The sequence below is a fragment of the Piliocolobus tephrosceles genome, chromosome 6 (assembly GCF_002776525.5).
Source record: "Piliocolobus tephrosceles isolate RC106 chromosome 6, ASM277652v3, whole genome shotgun sequence".
NCBI classification, from domain to species: domain Eukaryota; kingdom Metazoa; phylum Chordata; class Mammalia; order Primates; family Cercopithecidae; genus Piliocolobus; species Piliocolobus tephrosceles.
In genome coordinates, this window is record NC_045439.1 from 25701370 (window position 1) to 25728644 (window position 27275).

Here is a 27275-nt window from a genome sequence, read left to right on the forward strand (position 1 = left end):
TATAGTACATACCAAAACCAAGGGTAAAAATGGTAGGGTCAGAGATGAGACTTTTTGTAATAATGGCCCTTGCGTGAGGTGGGTTGAGGCATGTGGAAGACTTTCTGGGTGCCAGTGAGTTGACTCTCAGTGTGTGGTCACATCATCTGATAATCCTGTGTGACGTTTCTTACAGGACTCAACCCGACATAGGAATTAGGAATTTTTTAAGTTCACCTAGAGTTGGTGGTTTTGTTGGTAACGTTCAGTGAATGAACAGTTTAAAGAGGGAGGCTAGGTGTAAGCAAGAGACTGGCTAAAGTGAAAAAATACAGTGTTTGGGTTGGAAAGCCAGGATTTAAAGCTAGCAAAAGAAATCTCAAGGGAGTGGCTATCTCCTTGACAATGAAGCACAGATAACACAGAAGGAAGAGGGTGTAATAGCTGATTAGATTGGTAATTAAATCCAAGAGTTATGGGAAGAGGGTGGAGTGAGGAACTTCTTGCCTTAAAGGTGGCAGTTCTTATAAAAACACCAAGATAAAACCATGGCAGCGGGTGACTGAAGAGGCATGGAGTTGGGTCATCTGAGAATCTGAAAGTTTAGCAATAGGTTGATAACATGGGCTCTAGAAGCAGATTATCCAGGTCCAAATCCCTATGCCCTCACTTATTAGGTGTGTGATCTTGAACAAATTATTAACTGCAGCAAATGTTGGTTACTTTTCACTGAAATGGGGATAATAGTGTCTCATTTTAGATTTGTGTTGGGATTGAATGAGGTAATTCATATAAAGCATTAAATCTTTGGTAAAACTCGACTACTCAATGCATTTCAGTCACAGTCATAGTTATTTGATTATTATTGCTCCTTTTCTTTTAAATCTCAGCTTATACATCACCTCCTATGGGAGACTCTCTGCAGCCACACTGTAGACTCTAGACGCCTTTAGGTAACTCTTCGTCATGTTTTAGCACCTAGGACTATCTACTATAATTTAATGGTTGGTAAAAATACCTCCCTAATTAGAGTTAGCTTCTCTGGTATTAAGACTGTGTCCTATTAATTTTCTATAAACCATATCTCTGATGAACAGAAAGTGTAACCACTTTCTTTCCAAGGATTTGTTGAAAAGAAAAATCAGTTCCATTTCTCTTTTGATGAGGAATCACTTGATTGCTGCTTGTTAATCAAGTTGATTTCTAGCATATTGGTAACACTTTTAGGATAAGAGCAAAAGGTAAACCACAATTACAAGGGTTTTTCTGATCTTATTGTAGAATTTTCTACACACACAAGTACACAGTTCTCAATTTCCCATTTGGGTGGATGAAGTGTCTTCCAGGCTGCCTTGAATTTAGCAAACTGGACAAATGCAAACTTGTTGCCTAGAAAATGAAGTTTGTTTTTGAGGCATTTAAAAAAATGTTTGCCATAATGTCAAACTATGATTTTAATCATGAGGGAGATTATATTTAACCTTATTTGAGCCATAGATCGTGGAATCTGGACCTGGAAACTCTGCTGCTGGAGCCAAAAGAGCTTGGTAAATGTTTCTAGTTTCATTTGTCTGGGCCTTAGTTCAGTGGAGATGTTATTTACTGTTTATCCAACTCACAGCCTCATTCTAGCCCCTTGAACCCATTCTTATTTGGACACATGACCTTTTTATGTTACCTTGGTTGCCACTAAGTATTTGGAAAGTAAGGCTCAGGAGGGGCAGCTTATGTGACCCATTGTAAATGCTTTATTTCTGAATTTATCACTTTCTTACAAAGCTTTACAAAAGTGGCTTAATGTTAATGATTCTTTAATGGCTTAATGTTAATGATTATTTTATTTGTATAAACTTACTTAAAACAGTATCTTCTCATTTTTAAACTCAAAATAGATATATACTTATTCTTAAAATATGTATTAATCATGATGATTTAGTGTAATTTCCAAATATATAATCACCATCCTGGCTTTGGGGAAGCTAGACTTAAGGTTTTTTTCTTGATTAGAGAAATATTCAAAATAAAGTTAAATGTGTTTATAAATGTGTACTATAATGATTCATATCAGCTTGGGATAAGTGCTTCAATATATAATATTATGTTGGTTTATCTGGAAATAATCAATGTATAAGCACTTTATTGGGAACCTAATGTAGTGTTATCTATGCTGATGTTTCTGTCACTTTATTGTTACTTATTTTTGTTTTTTTTAATTATTTTGTTTCGCTGCCAGAAAGCAAAATGTTATATATGATTGCTACTAATAGTTCTCTGATAACCTGACACATTTTAAAACATTAATATTTCTTCAGTTGGACAAAACACTAGGTTGTTACTAAAATAATGCACATTGTTTTCTTCAAAAGTGCCTTCTATTTTAGTGACAGTCAATTGGAAACCCATGTTTTCCTTTTTTGGATAATAAAATAGTCCAAAAAAGAGGGAATATTTATATAAAAAATTATTCCCAACTAATGTGGTTATAAAATACAAAGAAAATGACTCATATATTCTAAATTGATTGCTAATGAATTTTAATACAGATGATTTCCATTTCAGTGACATTAGAGATTCATGTTTGATGATATGCTACACATCCAGTTTTGACAAGCATTTGTTCCTAATGTTTCACATACTTTATTCCTAGAATTTAACACGTGAACTGGAGAATGGGGAAAAACAGCAACTCCAGATGTTGGATCGACTTAAGGAGATCCAGAGTCACTTTGACACATGTGAGGCCGAGCGTAAGCATGCTGACCTTCAGATCTCAGAGCTGACTCGCCATGCGGAGGATGCAACCAAGCAGGCTGAGCAGTACCTCAGTGAGCTCCAGCAGTCAGAGGCCCTGAAAGAGGAGGCGGAGAAGAGGAGGGAAGACCTGAAACTGAAAGCTCAAGAATCCATTAGGCAGTGGAAGCTTAAACATAAGAAGTTAGAGCGAGCATTGGAGAAACAATCTGAAACGGTTGATGAACTGACAGGCAAGAATAATCAGGTATAAAAGCCACATTCCTAAGGAATGGTTTTCAGTGTGACCCAACCATTCATTCATCTATCCTTTGAAAAAACACTTTGCATATAATCAATATGCCCTTGATAGAAGAATCCTTATGGTTGGCTGTTTCAAAGTATAAAGGTTAATTTTTAAATATTTTTTACTTAAGCCTTTTCATAGTTTAATATTATGTGGCTTTTCAGAGTTGGCCCATCAATAGATGTACCCCTTGCCCCAGTGTAGGTGTAAGTTTCCTAAATTGAATTATTCTTTAATCTCCTGATATTCCAATGGAAGAAAATTACTAAATCTTCCTTATTTTCACACAACTTTCCTCCCAATGCATGTATTTTAAAATCTCATTTATTTATGTATTTCAACTAGGTATTGGTTAGAAAGAAGCATTTAAAAAAATGCAGTAGTTACTAGGGCCATTTACTGGCAGCAACTGTAATAGGCTTACTTAAATGTGTACGCTGAGGATCTCACTGGCTGAGCAGTGTTATGGGATCACAACCCTCTTCAAGACTTTGCTTTTATGCCCTTTTGATAGCAACAAAACGCATTTCACTCATCTAAGTATGCATTTCACATTAACTTTTCTCTTGTATAATCAGTTACTTTAAATGGATTTTATGCTCCTATGTTGATTCTCATCTGATATATCTTTGGGTTGAATTAAACCCAGATGTTTATAAGATAATAAGCAGGAAAGTCGTGATTGATTTTTATGCATGTTTATTCTTGGTTTATCATTTGTGCTTTGTCATTTGTCACTTGTCAAGAACTCTGTACATTCCAAAAGAATAATCATTTGGATAAGTTGACTTTCTTTGAAAAGAAAACAAAATGTAGGGCATTATATTTATAAAATCAATTTTCAGCATTTAAGAGTGACAGATGCTTACTTCAGATGAGGTGTCATGGAAAAGATACTTTATCTTTTACATATGAATTTCTCGGACATATAGAAGATGAAAAAAATGATCATTTTGCACTCACTGCAGATTGCTTTTCATTTTAACCCATCTGACACATACTGGGTGGCTGGTTGCCCTGAAGTAAAGCAGTTCTAAAGCTTTCAGACTTGTGCTTGAACTGATCTGATCCCAGGAAATTGCTCTATCTTGATTATTCTGTTGTCAGCCTGATCTGGCAACTGGCTCAGTGAGCCTGACTGTAAGGTAGGTAGGTGGCTAGCAAGAGGAGTGGTTGAGGGAATTGACTGATTGAAAATCTCATCTGGAGATTTTACTTAATTAGAAGAGATTTAGAAGGGTCCATGTCATCATACAGTATTCCAGTCCATGGTGCTGAGACTTTTCTAGGTTGAGTTTTCAGAATATTAAAAATTGTTTAACAATGATTTCCCAGAATACTTCCAATTATTTTTATCACTTAGCATTACTAATGATAAGCAAAGAAGCAGTTTAAAAGTGATTACCACAGTTAAGGTCGTAACACAATTATCACAGCAGGCGTTGTAATTTCTCCTTTAAAAGCCTTAAAAATTAATGCAGCATGTTGCAGTTAGAGCAATGGTTTTTCAAGGAAAAAGGGTAAGAAATGTGCTCAGTAAATCTGTGATGTGGAAATACATGGTAAATAATTTTGGAAAAATTTTCAAAAAATATATTACTGAATATTATTTCAAAGGGATAGTTAATTCTTAATAAAATCACAAAGCCACCTTAACATATTTGTAATACAGCTACTTTCTTTTTGATTTTTAGGGCTAATTATTTTCAAAAACTGACTCCAAGGTATTTTGGAAGGGTGTATTAAAATAAAAATTATGCCGATTTACAAATATAACATATGGTGGCTTAAAGAATAAATTACTTAATAAGTACCCTTACTGAGTCATTTTATATGCTCATATGATGCTCTCCTCATATTTGCAGTATGGTTCTGTGTCTACCGCCAGTTTTCTTTTTCTAGCATAATTTTCTGCTTTAAGATTTGTTACTTAAAAAATATACTAAATGACAGAAGGCTTTTTTTCTCTTAAAAACTTCTCCGATTTATTTCTTTTTTCCTGCTTTTTACATTTCTGGAATCTTAGTAAGATTATAAGATATCATATTACAAAACTACTTCGTTACTGAATGATGTGTAATATCAAATCGCATATCACTGCAGAAAAAAAGAAAAAAAAAAAACCCAGACAGATCAAATTGTATACTTTCCTCAAGGACAATGAAATGGATATTTACATCAGGGAATTGTGGTGTGCTTCAGGGATATGTAGGTAACACATATTAGGAGACTGAAAACTTAATAGATACAAATAATCTAGCCATAAGTTGTGGTATTTTTGCTTCTCTTTTTCTGTTAAGGTACTGTTTGAAATCATTGGTTTGTACAGGTGCTTTGAAAATGACAAAGGAAAAGACTGGACTCCGATCATAGTATATGCTTTTCTGAATGTTTCCAATTTTTTTCATATTCCTTTTTAATATGGATAATGGGAATACTTTCCAGGGTTTTTTTTCCCCCTGCTGAATTGGCAGAATAATTGGCTTACTTATGTATTGAGCTTTTTGCTTGATAGTATTTGACTTCAAGAAGCTTAAATTACCATATATTCCTTCTGCATATTTCCCTCCTGCTGGCAAAAAAAGAGTTATGTGTAATATATGCTATCTTGTAAAATCTGAGTTTTTCAATGGTTGAAAGTAAGAAGGATCAGTGCCAGAGTGTATGATTTTTTGAATGCATATACAGTCCTATCACATACCATTCAAGAAATGCTAGAGTGTGTATTAGTATAATCCAGCCGTCTGCCTGCATTTTCCCTCACATGCAGGTAAAACAAACAAAACAAAACAAAACAAAAACATTGAGTAATCCCCTCATCTACCTTTTAGTTAATTAAAAAAGAAAACCAAACTGTATATACAATACTTTGTGTTCAGGTCTTTGAGGACTTGGCTTCTGTTTCTATAATTGCCATGGTTTTAGATAGTATCATTCTTTTGGCTTCACACAGCTATTTTCAGGGCTTTTTTCAATCATCTTTTCTTTTGCCCCTTCTTTGGAAGCTTGGACTGCCTGATTAGAACATTCTTTTCCCATTTTTGCTCTTGACTGTTGGCTATTTTTCATTTATGCCACTACATTTCTCAAGGATTTTAGCTTGGCTTTGCATCAGCCTGTTTTATGTCATATAATTCTTGCCATCATCCTTAGTAACTTCAGAGTTCAAGTCCTCAACCTACTGAAGTCTGTGTCCTTATAATTCACTAATGTCTTATTTTATAGTGACCTTCACTGAAATAATTCTACTTCAGCGTCCAATTTCTGTGTTTAAATTTTATCTTCATCTGTAATTGTTCCATGTTCAAGCCTTCAGTTCCAAAGCTCAGTCTGATCTTTCAGAATTCTTCTCTTCCCTACCACCTAGCTTTTTTAACTATTAATACCCAATTTTGATCTTTCTATATTCCTCTGGTTTACTAGCCAGTTTCAGGATTCAGTTTTCTTCCTGTCACATTGGACTTCATCAAAAGCTACTTTGATGTCATTCTCATCACATCTTCAATTTCTTTCTTCTCCCTCATACATTTTACCGATTTCTAATCTGGAGTCAACCCGACTTTCCACTTTTTCCATTCCTTCTCCTAAACAGTAACAGCAAAACTTCTATAGAAATAGCAGTTGGCTTCTATAGTATTCATGGTTACCTCTTCCCTCCCCCTATCCATTCCATTCAATAATTAATGCAAGACCATCACTAGGTATAAAATTGCAGAGAGGTGAAGCCAGAGCTTTGATATACTGTCTCTGGAGCACTTCTGCCTGGAATGATTTTCTTGTGGTTTAAGCCAGTTCGGATTGGGATTTTCTCTTACCCTCAGCAGAAGAAATTCACGTTTATGTAAACTTTGAGTTCTAGCAATAAGGAGCTATAAGCAAAATAACCTAAATTGTAGGATTGGCTGAGAGGAGAAGTAGGGTAAGGGGCAAGAGAGGATCATATTGTTCTAAAGGGAAAGTTGGTAAACTTTGCTATGTGGTTGGAAGCAACTGGTTTAGAAGAGAAATCATATTTAGAGGCAGTGATGCTGGGAATAAGAGGATAGTATTAAGTGACTGGTAGGAAAACTTTAGGATGTTGGAGTATGTTGTGTATCTACTTCAGCCTTCAGTAAGGTATTACAAGAGAAAGACAAGTTTAGGTTGAAACTGGTGTGTCTAAAAGCAGAGTTTTGTTCGTTTCTGTTTGTTTGTTTGTTTGTTTTTTAAGATGAGGAGCCTGAAGTCTGCAATCTATAATCCATATTGACTATGAGTCTGATAATTTGGAATCCTTTAGGCTTGGAAAAGCCACATTATTTATCTAAACTGAAATTGGTGCAAGCATAAGAGGGAAGCCGGAAACAGCAAGAAAAAAAAAAGGGTTAAAAATCAAGCCTTTTTCTCAGGATCCTTTCAAGTTCTTAAGCATTCCTGGTCAGACAAAGGGGACCCAGTTCTACTGTTCTGATCTTCCTCAAGATAAAGGCTACTCAATTGAGGGCCCTGGGTATGTCCAGGGTATTGAGATGGTAGTAAAGACATTGACATTTTCAGACTGAGAGAAATGTCTAGACAAAATCTTAAGCTGTGGATACTAGGCAAGCAATTAACCAGAAGCAAATCGACAGAGCTTAACTTTTAGTATCTGTATTGCCAAAGATATTCCAAACTTGACCCACAAGGTCAGTGACGGTCTGCCCTGCGGCTGTCACCTTTGTCAGGAATTGATGTGACGCTTGGAACACTGCAAAGACAGCAAAAGATGGAGAGTTATAGAGTAGCAGAGCCTGAGCTTTGAGGGATTCTTCTTGAACCACCCTATCTCTGGACTTCCTGTTATGTGAGAAAAAGAAATTGCTTTTTAATCCAATTTCAGGAAGATATAATATTTCATAATTAAAGACACTTTACATGATATTATTTCATTATGAAAATATAATTTTAATCCTCAGCACTGCCTATAAGTCTCTCAACTCATGCCAAGGGGGCTAAGTTATCTGCTTCAAATGGATATCACTGTATCGAAGGCCCCTACCCTTGCTCAGTCCCTCCCACGCCATCTTTACAGCCCAAACTTGATTCTATCAGTTTTTGTGTTCTCTGGTTTGGTAAGTAGAATGACCCTCCCCAAAGAAGTCACCCTAATTTCTGGAACCCATGAATATGATAAGACATTATTCCTGTGATCATATTATCTGGATGGGCCTAATCTAATCACATGAGCCCTCAATAGAAGTTTTCTTTCTGGCTATTGGGAGAAGGGGATGTCGGAGAGAGTTGAAGCTTGGGAAGGATTCATCAAGCTGTTCAAGCTTTGAAGATGGCAGAATCCATAAGCCAAGGAACAAGGTTGGCTTCTAGAAGTTCAGAATAATCGCTGGCCAAACCTAGCAAGGAAGTGGGTACCCAAAGTCCTACAACTGTATGGAAACAAGTTGTATCAGAAACCTGAATAAACTTGGACATGGATTCTCCTCAGAGCCTCCAGACAAGAGCCCTGGCCAGCTGATACCTTGATTTTAGTCTTAGGAGGCCTTAAACTGAATACCTTGCTTGGCTGTTTGACCTATTGGAAGCAGTGAGATAAAAAATATGTATTGTTTTAAGCTACTAAGTCTGTTCGAAATTGTTATGAAACGGTAGAAAAATAATACATCTACCCTTAGGCTTATCTATATTTCTCCTACCTTACATTCTTTTGAAATTGAACTCCTTCATCTGTGTTCCAGAGTTCCTTCTCTTCAGTTATCCTGTCTTTTCACAGTAGAGACGGGGTCTTGCTATGTTGCCCAGGCTGGTTTTGAACTCCTGAGCCATAGCTATCTTCCCACCTCCGCCTTCCAAATAGCTGGGATTATAGGTGTGTGCCACTGGGCCTGGCTCTTTTTACAGTTTTGATCACTACCTTGCATAAACACCTCCCTGAAACCCTAGTACCTCCTTGAACTTAAATTCTACTCCAACTTTTTGTTTCCCCTTTCTCACTAATCTTCATCACAGTCTTATGAAATAGCTATTATTCTTTTCTCTAGTAGGAGAAATGATTTCACTGAGGCCATAGAATTGCCCACGATTGAACTGAGAATCAAATTTGCTTCTTTCTGGTCAGAGCTCAACGGCTTATTCACCTCCTTTTATTAGTTCTCATGTTATCTTTGTGCTCTTTCTTTCTTTCGGTTAAAACTGAGAGGGATTGGGAAAACTTTTTTTTGGAGTGATTGACTCATTAAATTTTTATCATAAATTGTTTTACACCGAAGTATAGAATGTGAAGTGTAGAAATGTCTTGCAAATGTTTGCATTTTAACTCATTACTTGTAATTCTGAAATGAGTCTTAATTGGTTCCTTTTCTTCCCCACCTGTTTCAAGACATGGTGTGGGCATCAGTAAGTAGACATGGAGATTCTCTTTGGTGCCAGTGTTGTATAGGAAACAATCTTGGCTCCCTTGGCTGCCCACTATTTTATTTGCAATGATTAGGTGGTGAGAATTAGACACCAGAAGAGTTAACCCTTGGCCTCTGTCCCTCAATGTAAATTGTAGAGAGGCTGGCATAGAATGATGGACTTGTAGGCCCTTGACTTTTCACTTGAGCCCTTTCCCTACCTTCCCTGACTTAATCTCATTTCCATCTTTGTGGGCTTCAAGGCTCCCAGTTGCATATTGGTGACTTTTTGTCACCATTGATATTTTGAAAATAATGGCTGAATGGACCGTAAACTTTCTTATATTGTATCTGCATGCTTCCCTGTATTATTTTCCATCTCAGTTTTGGGATTTCTCCTTGTTTAAAGTATATCATTGGAATGCACATCATTATTATTTTAGGTAATACTGTATTATTTCAACCTCTAGTAAGTTTTCTTTATAATGGGAGTCTTTGCTTTCCCCATTTGCTTGCTCAATTCTATCTAACATTTAAATAATTATTTGTGACCATAGATTGAAATAAGTTTTGGTGATGAAAATTTGAAATATATATTTCAGTGTGTTGCTATTTCAGGACAATTATATATTGCCCCCCCGCCCCTCCGCTTTCTAGCCTAAAAGTATTTTTATTGCAAAATGGAAAAAATACAAAAATTATTTGATGGATTTTGTTTCTCCTTGTGGGTTAAGCTTTATTTTGCTGACTGGCACAGTCTATGGTGAATTTTACAGTAACTTTTATTTTTTTCTTTTGCTTCATGTTCTTAACCTGATAGATTTTAAAAGAAAAGGATGAATTGAAAACCCAGATGTATGCAGCATTACAACAAATAGAGAATCTTCGAAAGGAATTGAATGATGTCCTAACAAAGCGTGCCCTTCAGGAGGAGGAGCTTCACTCCAAGGAGGAGAAACTACGTGATATTAAGTCTCATCAAGCTGACCTTGAATTGGAAGTCAAGAATTCCCTGGATACCATCCATAGACTGGAAAGCGAATTGAAAAAGCAGAGTAAGATCCAAAGCCAAATGAAAGTTGAGAAAGCGCACTTGGAGGAAGAAATTGCAGAGCTCAAGAAGAGCCAGGCCCAGGACAAAGCTAAACTTCTTGAGATGCAAGAGTCCATCAAGGACCTGAGTGCCATCCGAGCAGATCTTGCTAATAAATTGGCCGAGGAAGAGAGAGCCAAGAAAGCAGTGCTTAAGGACCTTTCTGACCTCACTGCACAGGCAAAATCCAGGGATGAAGAAACAGCTACAATCATCACACAGTTAAAGCTGGAACGAGATGTTCACCAGAGGGAGCTGAAAGATCTCACATCATCGTTGCAGAGTGTGAAAACAAAACATGAACAAAATATCCAGGAGCTTATGAAACACTTTAAGAAAGAAAAGAGTGAGGCTGAGAATCATATCAGGACACTGAAGGTACCTCTGCTGAATTATCCTGATGATACTGAAGGAATTTTTCTGGTGGCTCATGAAGTTAATAAAGCGTAAGCTTTTAGAGATCATTCTCTATTCCCAAGCACTGAAGGGAAGATAAAACCAACAATAAAGAGGCTTATTCATGCCTGTTCGGCCAGGTTGAAATGAGTTATAACAGCCACCTGGGAGCACCTATTTCAGAGCATTGAAGCCCTTTATAAAGAACGTTTAGCTGTTTGGGGAGTTCAGGAAAGGCAGAGGTGGCAGTAAGTCGTGGACCTGAAACGTGCCCTCATTCAACATTTATGACCTCCTAAAATATAAAAGGCAAAGACTCGTCAAGGCCAGAGAAGCTATAACCACAGTTCTTATTAGTATGGTAACTAAAGTGGATCAGCTTATGGGCTGTGTAAACCCAAGGCTTTTGAGATTTACTCCTTCTTTTCCAAATCAAAGTTGCCTGGGTAAATGCCTAATTGGGATCTTGCATTTGAAGAAATGTTTCTAAGGTCTAATGTTATTAGCATTATCACCATGCAGGGCAATCATTTTATAACATGATTGTCAGGAGTGTGATAAATCTGTTCCTCTTCCCGTCTTTTTTTTTTTTTTTCCATAACACTTATCATATGATATAGATTCCATATTATTTATTTTTTAATCTCCCTTTATTGAAATGAAGACTCTCTGAGGATAGGGATTTTTAGTCTGTTTTGCTTCTAGCTATATCCCCAGTGCCTACAACAGTTTTTTGGAACATTGCAAATATCTATTGAATAGGTGAATGGATGAATGGATAAATCTTCAAAGGTTAATTATTATAATGTTTTTCAAAAGTCTTTGAAATGCAACTACTATTTTCAAAATGCTTATGATGCAAGATGAAATGATATTGAAACAGCTGACATCTGTAAAATGATGTAGCTATTCTATAAGTTCTTCCCCAGTCCTAGATAGCCTTCTGGCATGAAGATTTGGGGTCTTCAATTGGGGTTGGTGGGTCAGAATGGAGGCTAAAATAGGTAAGAGACCCTTACTATATTTCCTTAAACCTAAGACACCTTGTCAGGTGCATCATTGCTGTTATTACTAGATGCATGTCATCCTAAGAAATAAAAATGCTGCCTCCTGCCTATGAAACAATGATATGTCATCAAGTGTAAGAACTCCCAGGTCAGAGATGGTAAAATGTGGAAGATACACATTTTAATTGTGATGAACTATGGAATAGTAATCTTTCAGAGTTGATGAATATATAAACAAAAGTAGAATTAGGGATATGGAGAAGAAGAGCTGATCTTATAGAAAATGAGATATATATTACATGTTGACTGATTGGCTGTGACAATAACAATACTACCAGCAAACAGTTTTTCAACACTTTATGCCAGTCACTGCTCTAAGAACTTTACAAGTGTTAATCATTTAATACCCACCTCCCCCTGCAGATTGTGTGGTATTATTTTCTCCCCGATGAGGAAATTGGGATACAGAAGGTTAAGTAATTTGCCCACGGCCTTAGAGCAGGAGAGTGGTAGGGAAAGGATTTGAACTCAGGTAATTAACTGACTGTGTTCTTAACTGCTTTGCTAGGCTGGAAAAAAGTTTAGACTCAAGGACGGGTAGGTAATGACTGTGGGTGACTAGGTGGATAATGATGCTATTGCCAACATAGAGAATACAGACAGAATAGAAGATTTGAAGAGAACAGTGGCAAATCTAGTTTGTTTTTGTTGTTGTTGTTTTTTAGCAGATTGTGTTAGGGGGAGGAATTTTAAGCTTAACCAAGAAAGTCTAGGTGGAACAGATTAGCACATAATTAGTACGTAATAATTAGTAGGGTCAAGAGTTGAGGGAGAAATTGAGATTAGAATGAAATATTTGGGAGCCAGTTAACTCTTGGGTGGTAGTTGATGCCATGGGATTTGGATGAGATTGTGCAGATAATAAAAAGAGGATGAGACTCTCAAACACTAATGTTTGAAGGAAAGAATTTACTAAAAGGGCCTAGCAAATGAAAATAAAAGACCATATGACAGACAGATAGGAAGAGAATCAAAAGAGAATGATATCTTAGAAATCCAGCTAAGACATTTTAAGAAATTTATAATCAAGAAAGATAAATGTGACAGACAAGCTGAAAGAAGAAGTATAAAAAGCCTTCATTCCATTCAACAGAGGTTGATGGAGAAAGTACATGAGGCGATGTGAGGGGATTTGATAAAAAAAAATAAGAGTAAATAGCATTCAACAGGAGACAAGGCCTCCTTCCTCTGAAGGATTCGGAAGAAACCAGTAAGACTGGGTAAGTTGGTAGGGATGATCTGGGGAAATTGGTGTGAATCTTGACTGATAGCCTTTCTTCTCTCTGAAGTAGAATAGGACAGCAGTGCAGCAAGAAATTAGGAGCAGTGAAGATGAAAACTTGTATGTAGACTGGTACAAACTGAACGAGACTAGTCTAGGAGCATGTAAAGTACTTCCATGTGGCTAACATTGAAGAACAAAGATTGTGGGCAAAGGAATGAGAAAGTTGAAGGATAAAAATTTGCGGTCAGAGGTTGTTGATTTGGTCAGGCATTCTTATATTGCAGTGCAATCTTAAAGTTTTCAGAGTTAAGGTCTAAGGTGTGGTCATGCATGGTTGCTATTGTGCAATGTTGGTGTAGGTAGTTGGGAAAGAACAGGTCAAATAACTTGGAAGCTATCTTATGGGATGGACACTTGGATATTTAAGATATTGTGAAGGCATTAATTGGTCACATGCCAAAAACCACAGTGAAGAGGGTGACTGGTCAGTCAGCTGTTGACAGCAAGGTAGAGGGGGTTGATGAGAAATGGTGTGATGTGAAAGGAAGGCAGGGTTTTTGCATGAGGACAAGCATGTAATGATTTATTGGGAGAAACTGGCATGGCATAGAGCAATGGTTTGTTTTAAGAAGCTTGCAGTTTTCTTGAGACTATTGTTGAAACTAGAATCACTAGTACTTATGTCTTATCACCATTATTTAGGTTGTATAATAATCAACACAATGGTCAGGAGTTAGTCATAATTTTTTCAGTTAGAGCACGTTCAGGATCATCTCTATAAGACCATAATTCTCACATTCAGATATGCATTCTTCAGTGAGAAATAATAATTGCTTTTGCTCATGGATACATTGGCATATGGACAATATATCATGTCGTACTAGAAAACAGAATGCAGACTGCTAACTTGCAACCTAGCCATACTTCTAAGTAATTTCCCTATTTCCCTCTAGTTCCTTTCTCTACCCACAACCCCTCCCTTTATTCCCCCAGATACTCTCTAATTTCCTTTCCCAAAATGTATATCTGAGTGTGTCACTTTCTACTGAAAAACCTATGTTAGTTATTTACTGTCTCTGTAATAAAGTCTCCACCCCAGCCCAGCACCCCCCTTAAAATGATTCTACCTTACTCATGTACATTCATTCTTTTTTTTTTTGAGATGGAGTCTTGCTCTGTCACCAGCCTGGAGTGCAGTGGTGTGATCTCAGCTCACTGCAGCCTCTGATTCACAAGTTCTCTGACTCACAAGTTCAAGCGATTCTCCTGCCTCAGCCTCCCAAGTAGCTGGGACTACAGGTGTGCACCACCATGCCCAGCTACTTTTTGTATTTTTAGTAGAGATGGGGTTTCACAGTGTTGGCCAGGATGGTTTCCATCTCTTGACCTCATAATCCACCCACCTCAGCCTCCCAAAGTGCTGGGATTGCAGGCATAAGCCACTGTGTCCGGCCCATTCATTACCTTTTATGCTCTCCAACATTCTTCGTACAAATATAGATCACTGTGCATACTTCTGACTGCTCATTCTCTATCTGAATTGGCCTCCTAGTCTGCAGGAAGAAGAATTCTGCCAAATCCTCTAAGGCCCAATTTTTTACTTCTTTTATGGATCCACTGAAGTTGGACTAAATCTCAACTGAGGTGGGGCTAATCTCTTGGTCCACTGTGTTTCCATAGGTCTTTATTGGTGCCTCAGGTACAGCACATTTAGGCTGCCTTGTATTTTGGTTTGTTGAGTGTACATAAGTTTCTAGAGGGACAGGCATTAGATCTAAGCCATTTTGTATCCTCTTATGATGTCTAGCATAATGTCCAGACATACAGAAGATATTCGGTGGATATAAGTTGAAATGTTGAAAAAGGTAGAAATCAGAGCATTTGCTCCTGACTTGCTCTATGATCTGTTTCGTTTGGATTTCTCCATGTAATGTGGGAAAATTGATTTCCTCATTTTTTTTGAGGAAGTGCTTTGAGTTCATTTGTTGTGAGATGAAAGCAAAGCTTTACTAAATTCCCTGTGTGTAAAGAAGTTAGAATTTATAAGCATTCTGTGGATCTTCTGAGTCCTTTGGGGCTTTTTTTATTTTTTTATTTTTTTTTATTTGAAAGATTGAGATCTGGGAGGGGTGTTAAAGCTATTCCCTAATGTGTGGTATTGAAGTTGCTCTAGAATTGGAAGAATGGCCAGAGATTGTGTGAGCCCAGCACTTTCCTTTGAAACCAAACAATTTACCCTTAAGGAACAATCACCACCTCATGCTATTTTATTAATATATCCATACTTTTTACTTATTTATGTTAATTAAAATGAGTTGATAGCAAAGGCCATCACAGGAGATGTAATATACTGAATCATGCACACAATGGAGTTTTAGACAAGTAGCTCTACAAATGTTATATTTCTGTGTTTTTCAGCTTCATTTTAACTTACTACATTTTTGAGTCTAATAAGCTCTGATAAGTCATCCATATTTTCTTCTCTGTATACTTTGGTTCTATTTTTTCCTCCATCTAGAATCACCCCCTCATACCTATTTTTAAATTTAAATTTAAAATGTTTTAATGACATGCTCTGCTATTAATAGTTTCAGGATATTGGTATATTACCTCATTGCAATTTCAACAAAATAATTTTGTAGAGCCTTTTTTTTGGAATCAAAAGATACAGGATTGGAGTTCTGTGTTTTTGCCATTTGCTGACCGTTTGATCTTGGTCAAGTTATTTCACTTGTTTATGCCTCACTGTTAAAATAGGAATAGTAATGTCCTTCTATATCACTGGGTTGTTGTGCACAAACATCAGTTTGTAAATTCTGAAATGAAATATAAATGTAATAAAAACCACAACAATAAGTAAGTTGTTAGTCAGGCTTCTGCATTGGTGTGCTGATAAATATTTGAAAACAAGCTTCTGGTGGGTGGAAAACCCTTGATTTATGGCATTTGCCAAGTTTGGTAGTTCTGAATACCACTTTCTTGGCTGATTTCAAGCTATCAAATGAGATATCATTGGAGAGGGGTGAAGTTGGGACGATAAGAGCCAGTTGGCTTTTGACAGTGTCGATGAGCTGGCTGCAGCACACTACAGACCTTAGGGGGAATTCTTTGTATTTACCTATACTTTTGTTAGGACAAAAAAAAAAAAAAGTAAAAGCATTCTACTGAAACTTAAAATTGTAATTGAACACTTTTCCTGATGAGAGATTTTATTTTGTAAATTTGTTTTGGGCTGTGAATATAGGATTGCTCATAAAAAATCAATTTCTTTGTTAATTTAATGTGGCATCAGCTCTTAGGTAAATTTTGTGAGGTAAATAAAATATAGATTTTGTCTAAAACTCACAAAACTTCTTTCAGGAAATTGTTTCCATTGATTGTGTTCCTATATACCTAATTAAACTCATATAATAAATTTATAAAAATAAAAGAAACATATTTTAGGCATTAAAACATACATTTCAAACAGATTAAATGTGAGTGCTTACAGACTGTTAGCAACTGGTAGGTGTGTTTCATGCATTTCTAGTTTCACCCAGTTGGTTTTTAAAACCTAATGATACTGTACCTTTTGGGAGGCAGTGTGGTGTAGTTGAAAGCATGGACATTAGAAAGAATTCCTGGGTTCAAATCCTGACTCTGCATTTACGCACTGTGTATCTTTGGGAAAGTGATTAGCTTGCTTTTTTTCTTATTATTATTGCAATCAGGACAATAATGATACCTTATTTCATTCTCACAGGTTGTTGCGAGGATGAAATGAGGAAAACCTGTATACAAAAAGATCTTAGAGCAGTGTCCGCCACATGGTGTTTACATTATTGTTATTTCAAAATTCTTTAAGTTCACATACCTGACAAATCTTTACTGAATTTCCTATATAGAATAGATTATTCCCAAAGTTTATTTTTTAAAAGCTGATTCTGGTTATATGCTATATAAAGATCAACAAATAGATATTTCACTACACTACTGATGTTGAAAAAATAACTGGTAAACTTTTTCATATTAAGTTTGTAGTTTCTTGGTTGTTATACTTCGTAATGTTTTTTAGTCCCATAAGAGTAGTATTGATAATGACTTACATAAAAAGTACACAATTATTTCATAGAAACCAGGAGTGAAGTCAAACAGGAATGTTAAGCCCCGTCTATAGACAAAGGAACTTATCAGTTAGTAACATCTCATAGTATTTCCTTTTTGGGACACTTCTCTAATAACTCCTTCCCCTCTGAGCAGAGCTGGTATCTCTTCTTTGAATTTCCAAAATGTCCAGCTTACACCTTCGATAAGCACTTCTCATTCAGTCTTGTCAAATAGATCATTGCATCGGACTCTCTTACTATTCATATCTGTTATCTTTAGCATCTAGTCCAGTATCTGCCACTTCGTAAATGCTTGGTAAATACTGATGAGCGATTGAATAAATGCAGAGAACATTTCCCTTATGTTTATTTTAATTTTTATATATGAATGCTTTGAATGAGCTAAAATCTTGCAGTGTTTTTCCACTGATAAAATGTGTAATGTGTTTGGTGTATTTTGACTATGGCTAGTGGACTTTCTCTTTTTTCCTTCTCTTTTTCTCAGGCTGAAAGTTTAGAAGAGAAGAATATGGCTAAAGTTCATCGTGGTCAACTGGATAAGTTGAAATCACAGTGTGACAGACTGACAGAGGAATTAACCCAGAATGAAAATGAGAACAAAAAACTGAAGCTAAAATATCAATGTTTGAAGGATCAACTAGAAGAAAGGGTAAAAATATGAGTGAATTCTAATTTCAAATTCTAATTTCAATTTTAATTTCCTCTAGAACATATTTTATATATTAATAAATGATAATTGTAGTCTTTCACAGGAAAGTTGTTTTGGTGCCCCCCCAAAAAGACAGTTTATTAGAGTGCTGTGATTTTTATTCTTTCAACCACCCATTCAGCTTCTAATACATTTGAAGTGTAAAAATTTGATTTTGAATTTTTTCTGTGTCTTAAAATAGAAATTTAGAAATGAAGTAGAAAAAAAAGAAGGATGGTTTACTGAGGCTCTACTATAAGTCAGATATTTATGCCAACTGGTTTAGCTATGTCTACCCATCATTTAATTCTTACAACTCTTTGGGTTAGTGTCTTAGTCTGTTAGAGCTGCTATAACAGAATGCTATAGACTGGATAGAATAAAAACAACAGATATTTATTTCTCATGGTTCTGGAGGCTGGGAAGTCCAAGATCAAGGTGCTGGCAGAATCAGTGTCTGGTGAGGGCCTGCTTTCTGGTTCACAGATGCTTCTTCTTGCTGTGTCTTCACATAATGGAAGTGGAGAGAGAGCTCTCTGAGGTCTCTTTCATAAGGGCATTAATCGTATTCATAAGGGTTCTACCCTTATGAACTAATCACCTCCCAAATCACCTCCCACCCTCAATTATCATCACATTGGAGATTAGTTTTCAACTATGAATTCTGGGGTACACACATTCAGTCTGTAGTAATTAGGTTTTATTGATCTCTTTGGATCTGTGACAAAACTGAGGTTCAAATTACCTGATGGTTAAGTGTTCACTTACGTGCTAGACACTATAACTATTAATTCTTATAGTAAGAAGGTTGCAGCTTTGGTACATCCCCATCAGGCTCACTGCTTTCCTTTGAGTAGATGTGTAAAATTATTGAGTGACTTCATATATCATGTGTTGGATAGAATAGTAAATATTTTTTGAAGTCACTACTTTTGAGGTTCTCTTGTGGCAAAAAGTCAACTAAGAATAGATAACAGATATTTAAATTTTTATCTTTCACCCACTTCCTAAAAGGATTTGAAATTGAAGGTAATAGAAGTCAAATGTAAAAAATTGCCGTCAAAATATTGTTAATAGGATATGACAGTATATACATGGGCCAAATGAATGCACGTATGTGCTTGATCAGGATTACTAAAATCTATGATGAAAGGAATTAGCACTGTGTGGGCTGTCATAAAACTACTCATAAACTTCTAGGAAGAAACTTTCTTAGTGCTTTGCTTACATTTCTGCTTTTTGTTGTGTATAAAATGTTGCTACTATTAACATATATAATATATATAATTAATATATAAATATAGATAGTAGTAAAAAATTACATATAAATATAAAATTAAATATATGTATAAATTCTCTAGTAATTGGTAAAGTCAAGGAAATGAAATGTAAGTTAGGAGTTTATGATCAAATGTGCTTATGTTGCTAAATTTAGGCCTATAGTCTTGAAAACAGCTGTCATTTAGTTCTATGTCATGCTTTGTTTTAATTGTGTCTAATGTTCACATGTATTTAATGTATCTATTGCCAGGTTGTAGTTGCTCTGGTGATAATGCTAAATTTTTCACCTTTTTCATAATAAAATTCTAATTTATGAAATTATGAAGTTAGCCAGAAGATTGCATTAATGTGTTTTATATTTCCATAGCTTCATTTAAGAAATAGTGGTGAAAATTTTGATATGTTGAAAATGGCAGCTGGGCATGGTAGCCCATGCCTTTAATCCCAGCACTTTGGGAAGCTAAGGTGGGTGGATCACTTGAGGTTAGGAGTTCGAGACCAGCCTGGCCAACGTGGTGAAGCCCTGTCTCTGCTAAAAATACAAAAATTAGCTGGGTGTGGTGGCGAGCACCTGTAATCCCAGCTATTCAGGTAGCTGAGGCAGGAAAATCACTTGAACCCGGAGGGCAGAGGTTGCAGTGAGCCGAGATTGTGCCACTGCATTCCAGCCTAGGCGAGAGAGCAAGACTTCATCTCAAAAAATTTAAAAAATAAATAAAAATATGAATAAATGCTGCTTCACAGATTCTATTTATTATATTTCAGGTGCATGTGTTATCACACGTTCATATAAGTAGAGCATTCACTTTAGAACAGAGCTTGAAGAGTTAATGATTTTATTTTAATGTTGCTATGTATGGAACATCTGCTATGTGGCAGGCATTGTGCTGGATGTTGAGGATAGGACAGAGATAAGATATAGGTTTGTTGTTGGCTAACACATAGTGGGATTTTTAAAAATAAAATCTCTTTCAGTTGTTAAAACTATATAGTCAAGTCCTGACAATGGGTGCTAATGCAGAGAAAACATGGTCTCTGTAGCCTAAAATGGCATATAATCTTAAAGATACACACACACACACACACTCTCTCTCTCTCTCTCTCTTATATATATGTAGTTTGTGTGCTTTCTAATCTTTAATATTTATTTTTCATATACATGATTGCTATGTACTTTAGTTAATTTAGCTGTTTGTGTTGATCCATTTATAGTTAGCTATGAATCAAAATTGTGTTGGATTGAGCCAACTTCAGATAGGGACTTTCTCTTTGAGAGGTATATAGCAATAATGATTATGGGCAAAACTTTGAATTCTTTTCTATCTGTGTGGCTTTAGGCAAGTTATTTAAAACTCAAAGCCTCAGTTTTATCATAATTTAAATGGACATAATAATAGCTTTATTGGGATTAAGTGTGAGAATGTATGTAAAGTGCTTGGCATGGTGTCTGGTATCTAATAAGATATCAGTTAATGGTAGCTGCCATTATTATGTTATTGTTATGTTTCCAAATATATGCTGACTACTGGTTCAATCAAGCAGTCAACCAATTGGTGTATATGGAATGACTGCATGCGGTCAGCCTAATGATGTGTTAGTAATTAAAATAATGTGCCTATGATTTACCTAATCATAAAGCCACAGAACTTTGCTGATTGGACGTTTAGAGCCAGACTATGCAGAATCATTTGAAACAGAGGAGGCACACATGTGAAAAGAGCTGGCAGGTTCATCAGCAAGTGATATTGAAAGCACATGTGTTAAGCAAACCAAACAGGTGGGCACTTTTATAATTATGCTTGATATTTGAAGAGACACATTACACCTTGGTCATATTTCCATCTCCAAGACCATGCATAGAGCCTGACACATAGTAGGTAATTTATATGTGAATTATGGACAAAGAGGTATGTGTGTACATACACACATACACACACACGTACATAGATGTATATATGTAAAGAAATATGGATACACATACACACATGTATAAGGTGGCCAGTCTGGGGCACATAAAATCAAGAAAACAAAATAAAAATATGTTTTCAATGAAGGAAAACCCAGTGACTAGTAGCCTGAAGATTACAACGTAAGCAATGCAATGAATTTGATAAATGAGATCCTACGAGTTGAAGGGACATCTCTGCTACAATCTAAAGGGGCGGGCAGGGGTGGGGGGTTGGCTTTCTCATTTGCTTAACAAAGTGGTATTTTTGCATGCCTATCCCCAATGTCAATGTGTGATGTTACTGAGGCTACCAATACCCACAACCTTTTTTTAAAGCCTTGCTATTATTTTGACTGTGTGGTTTTAGATTGTGTTTCTTGTCATATAGTTATTACCTGGTAAGCTAAGAAATATTAAAATTACATCAAAATTCATATAAATCATTAGCACCAGTGGTAGCATTAATCAGTGGTAGAACACTGCCGTTGCTAAATATCCACAGAATAACTGACTTTAGCATATTTTCCTCATGTATTCAGTGGTGATATGTGATATTAAAATGCATTTTTTTCCAACATCTGATTTTGCTTTGTCAAATGTTATTTTTTCAGTTTTACATGACAAAGAGAACGTGTTATGCAACCCTCAGATTTTTATGTATTCATTTGGTACTTTATTACGAGATTCTAACCAGGGCAAAAAAGCTACCCTGAAATATTATAGAAAGAATAGTCTCCCATCCATAGTATCATTAAAATTTATTGTCCCTTTTGTTTACATTTTACAGTGAAATATTTGATTCTTCTTTTGTTTCAGAAGAATCTTATTGATATTAATCTTTTGATTTTCGTGACATTTACCTGTTCTATCAGAAATATATTTTTATTAGTTTCACTGGAATCTGCAAATCAACAAGTGTTACTGCATAATTGCATCATTTTTGCTCAGTCAGTGTTAAAGTTTATGTAATGAATTTTTTAAATGCCTGATCTATATGGATCTGCACCTGATATAATTTAAAAAAAAAATTTGTATGCAAATAGTTATGAGTTTATAAATGACACCAACTATCTTTGTAAAGTCAAGTAATTTGGTAGTAGATATATTAAAAGAAAGATTGATTTTAATTTTGAACATGTTTGTATATTTTTAAAATAGCTGATACAAAAAATTGACATTATTTTATAAATTATTCTTTTTTTTACCTCATTTATTTTCTTCATCCTTATGTTTTATAAATGTGGCTGTTTTATCAAAGAATATGTAGAATATTTTGTGCAGATGTATTTATATAGAATGAGAAAAATTTGCAATGAGAAAAAAAGAAAATAATATCAATATTATGATATTGTTTTCCTAAGTCTAAGATAAACATCATAAAGACATTTATTTTCCAGTATTAGTGAAGGAATAATTTAATTTTACTGATTGTTGGGGGAACCCCACCCCCGATATTCAACGTGGGTTCTTTTCTATTTCCCTAAGCATCAGTTGGTCTGAGAAATAAAGGGAAAGAGTACAAGAGAGAGAAATTTTAAAGCTGGGTGTCTGGGGGAGACATCACACGTTGGCAGGTTCCGTGATGTAAAACCAGCAAGTTTTTATTAGCAATTTTCAAAAGGGAGGGAGTGCATGAATAGGGTGTGGGTCACAGAAATCACATGCTTCAAGGTAATAAAATATCACAAAGCAAATGGAGGCAGGGTGAGATCACAGGACCACAAGACGGGGTGAAATTAAAATTGCTAATGAAGTTTTGGGCATGCATTGTCATTGATAACATCTTATCAGGAGACAGGGTTTAAGAGCAGACAACTGGTCTGACCAAAATTTATTAGGCAGGAATTTCCTCATCCCAATAAGCCTGGGAGCGCTACGGGAGACTGGGGCTTATTTCATCCCTTTGCCCTCAACCATAAAAGACAGCCACCCCCACAGTGGCCATTTTAGAGGCCTACCCTCAGAGGCTCATTCCCTTTCTCAGGGATGTTCCTTGCTGAGAAAAACAATTCAGCGATATTTCTCCTATTTGCTTTTGAAAGATGAGAAATATGGCTCTGTTCTGCCCGGCTCACCGGCAGTCAGAGTTTAAGGTTATCTCCCTTGTTCCGTGAACATTGCTATTATCCTGTTCTTTTTTCAAGGTGTCCAGATTTCATATTGTTCAAGCACACATGCTCTACAAACAATTTGTGCAGTTAACGCAATCATCGTAGGGTCCTGAGGTGCCATACATCCTCCTCAGCTTACGAAGATGACGGGATTCAGAGATTAAAGTAAAAACAGGCATAGGAAATCACAAGGGTATTGATTGGGGAAGTGATAAGTATCCATGAAATCTCCACAATTTATACAATTTATATTCAGAGATTGCAGTAAAGACAGGCGTAATAAATTATAAAAGTATTAATTTGGGGAACTAATAAATGTCCATGAAATCTTCATAATTTATGTTCTTCTGCCATGGCTTCAGCCAGTCCCTCCATTTGGGGTCCCTGACTTCCCGAAACAACTGATGGTTTTCATTTTATGTATACAAGAATCTGAGAAATTATAGGTATAGAGAATATCTTCTACTTGGATATTCTAGGCAGAATTATGAGAATATGCTTCTTGTTACTAGGTACCCAAACCTGGAGGAAGTCTGAGATACCTGCCACCCTCATTTTACTTTTCTCCTTTAATCCACCCATAATCACCTCCATACATGGAGCTTCCTCTGTTACAAAAGATGCTGTCTTATGCCTTTAGTTAGCTAGCCTTGACAATGTTGTGGGATTCTTCATGAGTTTTTCAGGTTTTCTTCCCCTGAAAAATCTTTGCATTAGCTTTTGTTTAACAAGCATTTTCTCAGAGTTTACACAGTAGCATTGAACTACTGAGGCAAAGCTGGTAATGAGATGAGAGAGTTCCCTGACCCCCCTTGCAGGACATGTGACAGGGGTGTGGTTTGTCTGTTGGCTGCCATGCACACTGAAACCTCTTAATGGGAGGTGGAGCCCACAGACAGGCAGTTGGGGTAAGTAACTCTGGGATCCAGCCCCACAGCAGCATCCAGGGGTGGGTGTCTGTGACTCCTGAGGCCCTAGTAGGCAGGTGTCAGTCACAGTGCACTCTTTTAGCCTTGCCATCTGCAGATGACTTAAGTGTTAAACAACTCAGCGCTCTCTTGGTACCCGGGTTCTGTCTGGCATACAGGAAGACTCAATTCATGCATGGACTTGAAGGAGGATGCAGGGTTTTATTGAGTGGTGGAGGTGGCTGTCAGCAGGATGCATGGGGAGCTGGAAGGGGGATGGGGTGGGAAGATGATCTTCCCTTAGAATTTGACCATCCGGCAGCCGATCTCCTTTCCAATCATTCCTGGTGTAACTCCTGTCCATGTTCAGATGCTCCTTCTCTTTTGTCTGTCACACCATTCTTCTGCCTTTCTGTTCATCTTCTTTTCTGCTCATGGAGCCAGGGATTTGGGGTTTATATGAGTACTGGATAGAGGGATGGGTGGGCCAAAAGGCAACTTTTGGGCACCAAAACAGGAATTTTTGTTCTCATTTAGGGCCATGGATTTCCAGCCTAGAGGGTGCGGCGTTTTCTAGGCGGCTGCCCTCTTCTACCCTGTATTTCCTTGCGTACTGTCCATATCAGTAATTCCCAAAAACATTTGGTATCATTGTTAAAGTTTATAAGAATTTTAAACAGAAGGTCAGCTTAAACATAATCTTAAACAGAAGGTCAGCTCCCAATACCTTGTTTTATAGATGAGGATCTGGCCCAAAGAGTTAACTGACTTACCCAAGAGGTCCCAGCTATCCTTGGGTAGAAATGGAAATAGGACTCAGGGTTACCAGTCCCATTCTTTCCATTGATTAGAATCAGTAAGAACCGTTTCTGGCCAGTGTTAATTGGAGACACTCAGCTATCTCATTTAATACTTATTTCAATAGTTATGCTTCGTTCTCTTTAGAGGACCTTATTTTCTGCTGTCAATTCTTTCAGAAGATGAGAAAAACTTCAATGAAACAATTAAGAGACACTTTAAGACCACAAATTATGAGACATCTAAGGCTATAACAATTTGTAGGAACTTGTGTTGTATAGATCAGGATGCATAGAAATGCATTTTTGTTCCTTCCCATGAAAAGGTTTATTTAAGTCATCTATAAAGTGACACCTAGTCACATTTTAAAGCTATCATTATGTTGGATAAAAACACTTGAAATCATTTTCTTATACAACATATGGATCTTTTAAAAAATGGTAATTATAATTCACATTTGCAAGCATACTTATGGTGTCCATTTTTACAGATGGTAGAAACAGAAGTTGAGAGAATATAGTGACTTACTCAACACTGCATAGAAACATGATAGAAACAAGATATGAGCATACCATCCTTGTATTCTTCTCCTTTATTTATTGCCAGCAAAATGACTCTCATTTGTGTCTTTTCATTGAACTCTTAGCATTGAATTGAAATTTAGGGTTATTGCATTCAGCAAATTACCATATACTCTTTTATTTTTTAGTCTGACAAATTTCGGAATGTGAGTCATCAATGATTTTGTTAGAAAAATCTAATTAAAACCTGAACTTTCCACATAAAAGATATCTGTGAGAGGAAAAAGTGAATCAGTGTTTTTAAACTTTGTGTTTCAGTTCTAATTTAACCATCTGTTTAGGATTGCTATTTTTTGATGATGGGTAAAAATATATATAATTGTCAGATGTCTGTTCTATGAAATATTCACTACTTTGCAAAGTCACATTGTCATATTTTTGGGTAAGAGGTATTTGATGGTAGCAGACAGAATTTTATGACTTCAGATTTTTCTAGAGAAATCAGAAAAATAGAAGCAAATTAGCTGTTGACTCTTAACATTTACTTTAATGTTTACACTTTAGGACATTTTTAGGCGGATTGTGGTCTTTTTTTTTTTTTTTTGTTTTTGGTGCTACAGCTATTTTAAGTTGTGTGAGTAGAATAAAGTTCTAGTTACCACACATTAATTTAGAAGCAAATTTAAACCAGATACTCTAAGTAAACACTAACTAGGATGTTATGAGTAATTTCCTGTTAGATTCCCATCTTCTTAATAAAAACAATAATAAAAATAATAAAATGGTTGAAGGCAAATGATACATTTGTAGGAGTTTTCATTTAAAGTATGTTTAATTGAATCACATGTAGCCATTAAGCCCAGAGTAGTCCTTGACTTTTCCAGAGAATAGGCTGAAATAACAGAGTGCTTCCCATTTATGAAACATAATGTCAGATGTTAAGAAAACAGTTTGGAATGCAGAAATGAAGTGAATATACAATGAGAAGGGAGAGGATGCATTTATATGTGCAGCTGTGGCAAAGAGAAGGGGAAAAAAAAAGGTGGATAGAAGTACTTCCAGTTTCTACTTTCTGAATTAGAACACAGCTATGATGAAGCCATTTTGAAATTATTCAATGGGCAATGACTTTACTACCAACTATTTACAATCAAAGAGGTTGATTTTAAGTGAATTCCAGGAGTAAAGTCAAAGTTTACCAATTGTACCCACCCCTGACTTGGACTTGATTGAGAGGCCTGCCATTAAATCCTTAACTCACTGTGGGGTTGGTAACTACAAGGTTCTAGAGGAGAAAGCAAACATGTTCTGCACTTTCCATTAAAATCCTTTACTATTAGCTTGATTTCATTTACTTCCACAGTTGTGAGTGATCCCTGTAGGCTAAATAATGGTGTATACCATTGGTTGAGGTGTAAAAAGCCAATGGAATAGGCAACATGAAAGTTCTGTATCACATCTGTTTCAGTGCTTTGCTTCCAGTTCAGCAGTCTTAGCTGGCCTTTGTTGATCCTAAAAGGGAACATAAAGTGAATGTCTGGGTTTGTTTTCATTGAGTTTTTCTTTAATCAGCATTTACATTGGTTATTGACTCAATTCATTTTGTTGTTTAATGTTGAACAAGCAATATTCAATGAATTTAAAAAAAAATACCTAGGAGGTGCTTGTTATATACAGGTTATTTTATTTGGACATTCATTTTTAAGTTTAAAAAATATTCTTTCATAAGAATAAATGCAAGCTTCAGTA

General features: G+C 36.1%; 1 protein-coding gene across 3 annotated transcripts in view; it reads left to right on the top strand.

Annotated features, from left to right (window-relative positions):
* The window catches only part of CEP128 (centrosomal protein 128), a 504131-nt gene that overhangs the window by 183036 nt on the left and 293820 nt on the right, over positions 1–27275 (top strand). For all 3 annotated transcript variants that reach the window (XM_023185111.1, XM_023185121.1, XM_026455590.1), the window contains 3 exons: positions 2627–2977; positions 10205–10855; positions 17756–17920. In XM_023185111.1, coding sequence (XP_023040879.1) covers positions 2627–2977; positions 10205–10855; positions 17756–17920 — 1167 coding nt within the window. The remainder of the gene's footprint in view (positions 1–2626; positions 2978–10204; positions 10856–17755; positions 17921–27275) is intronic.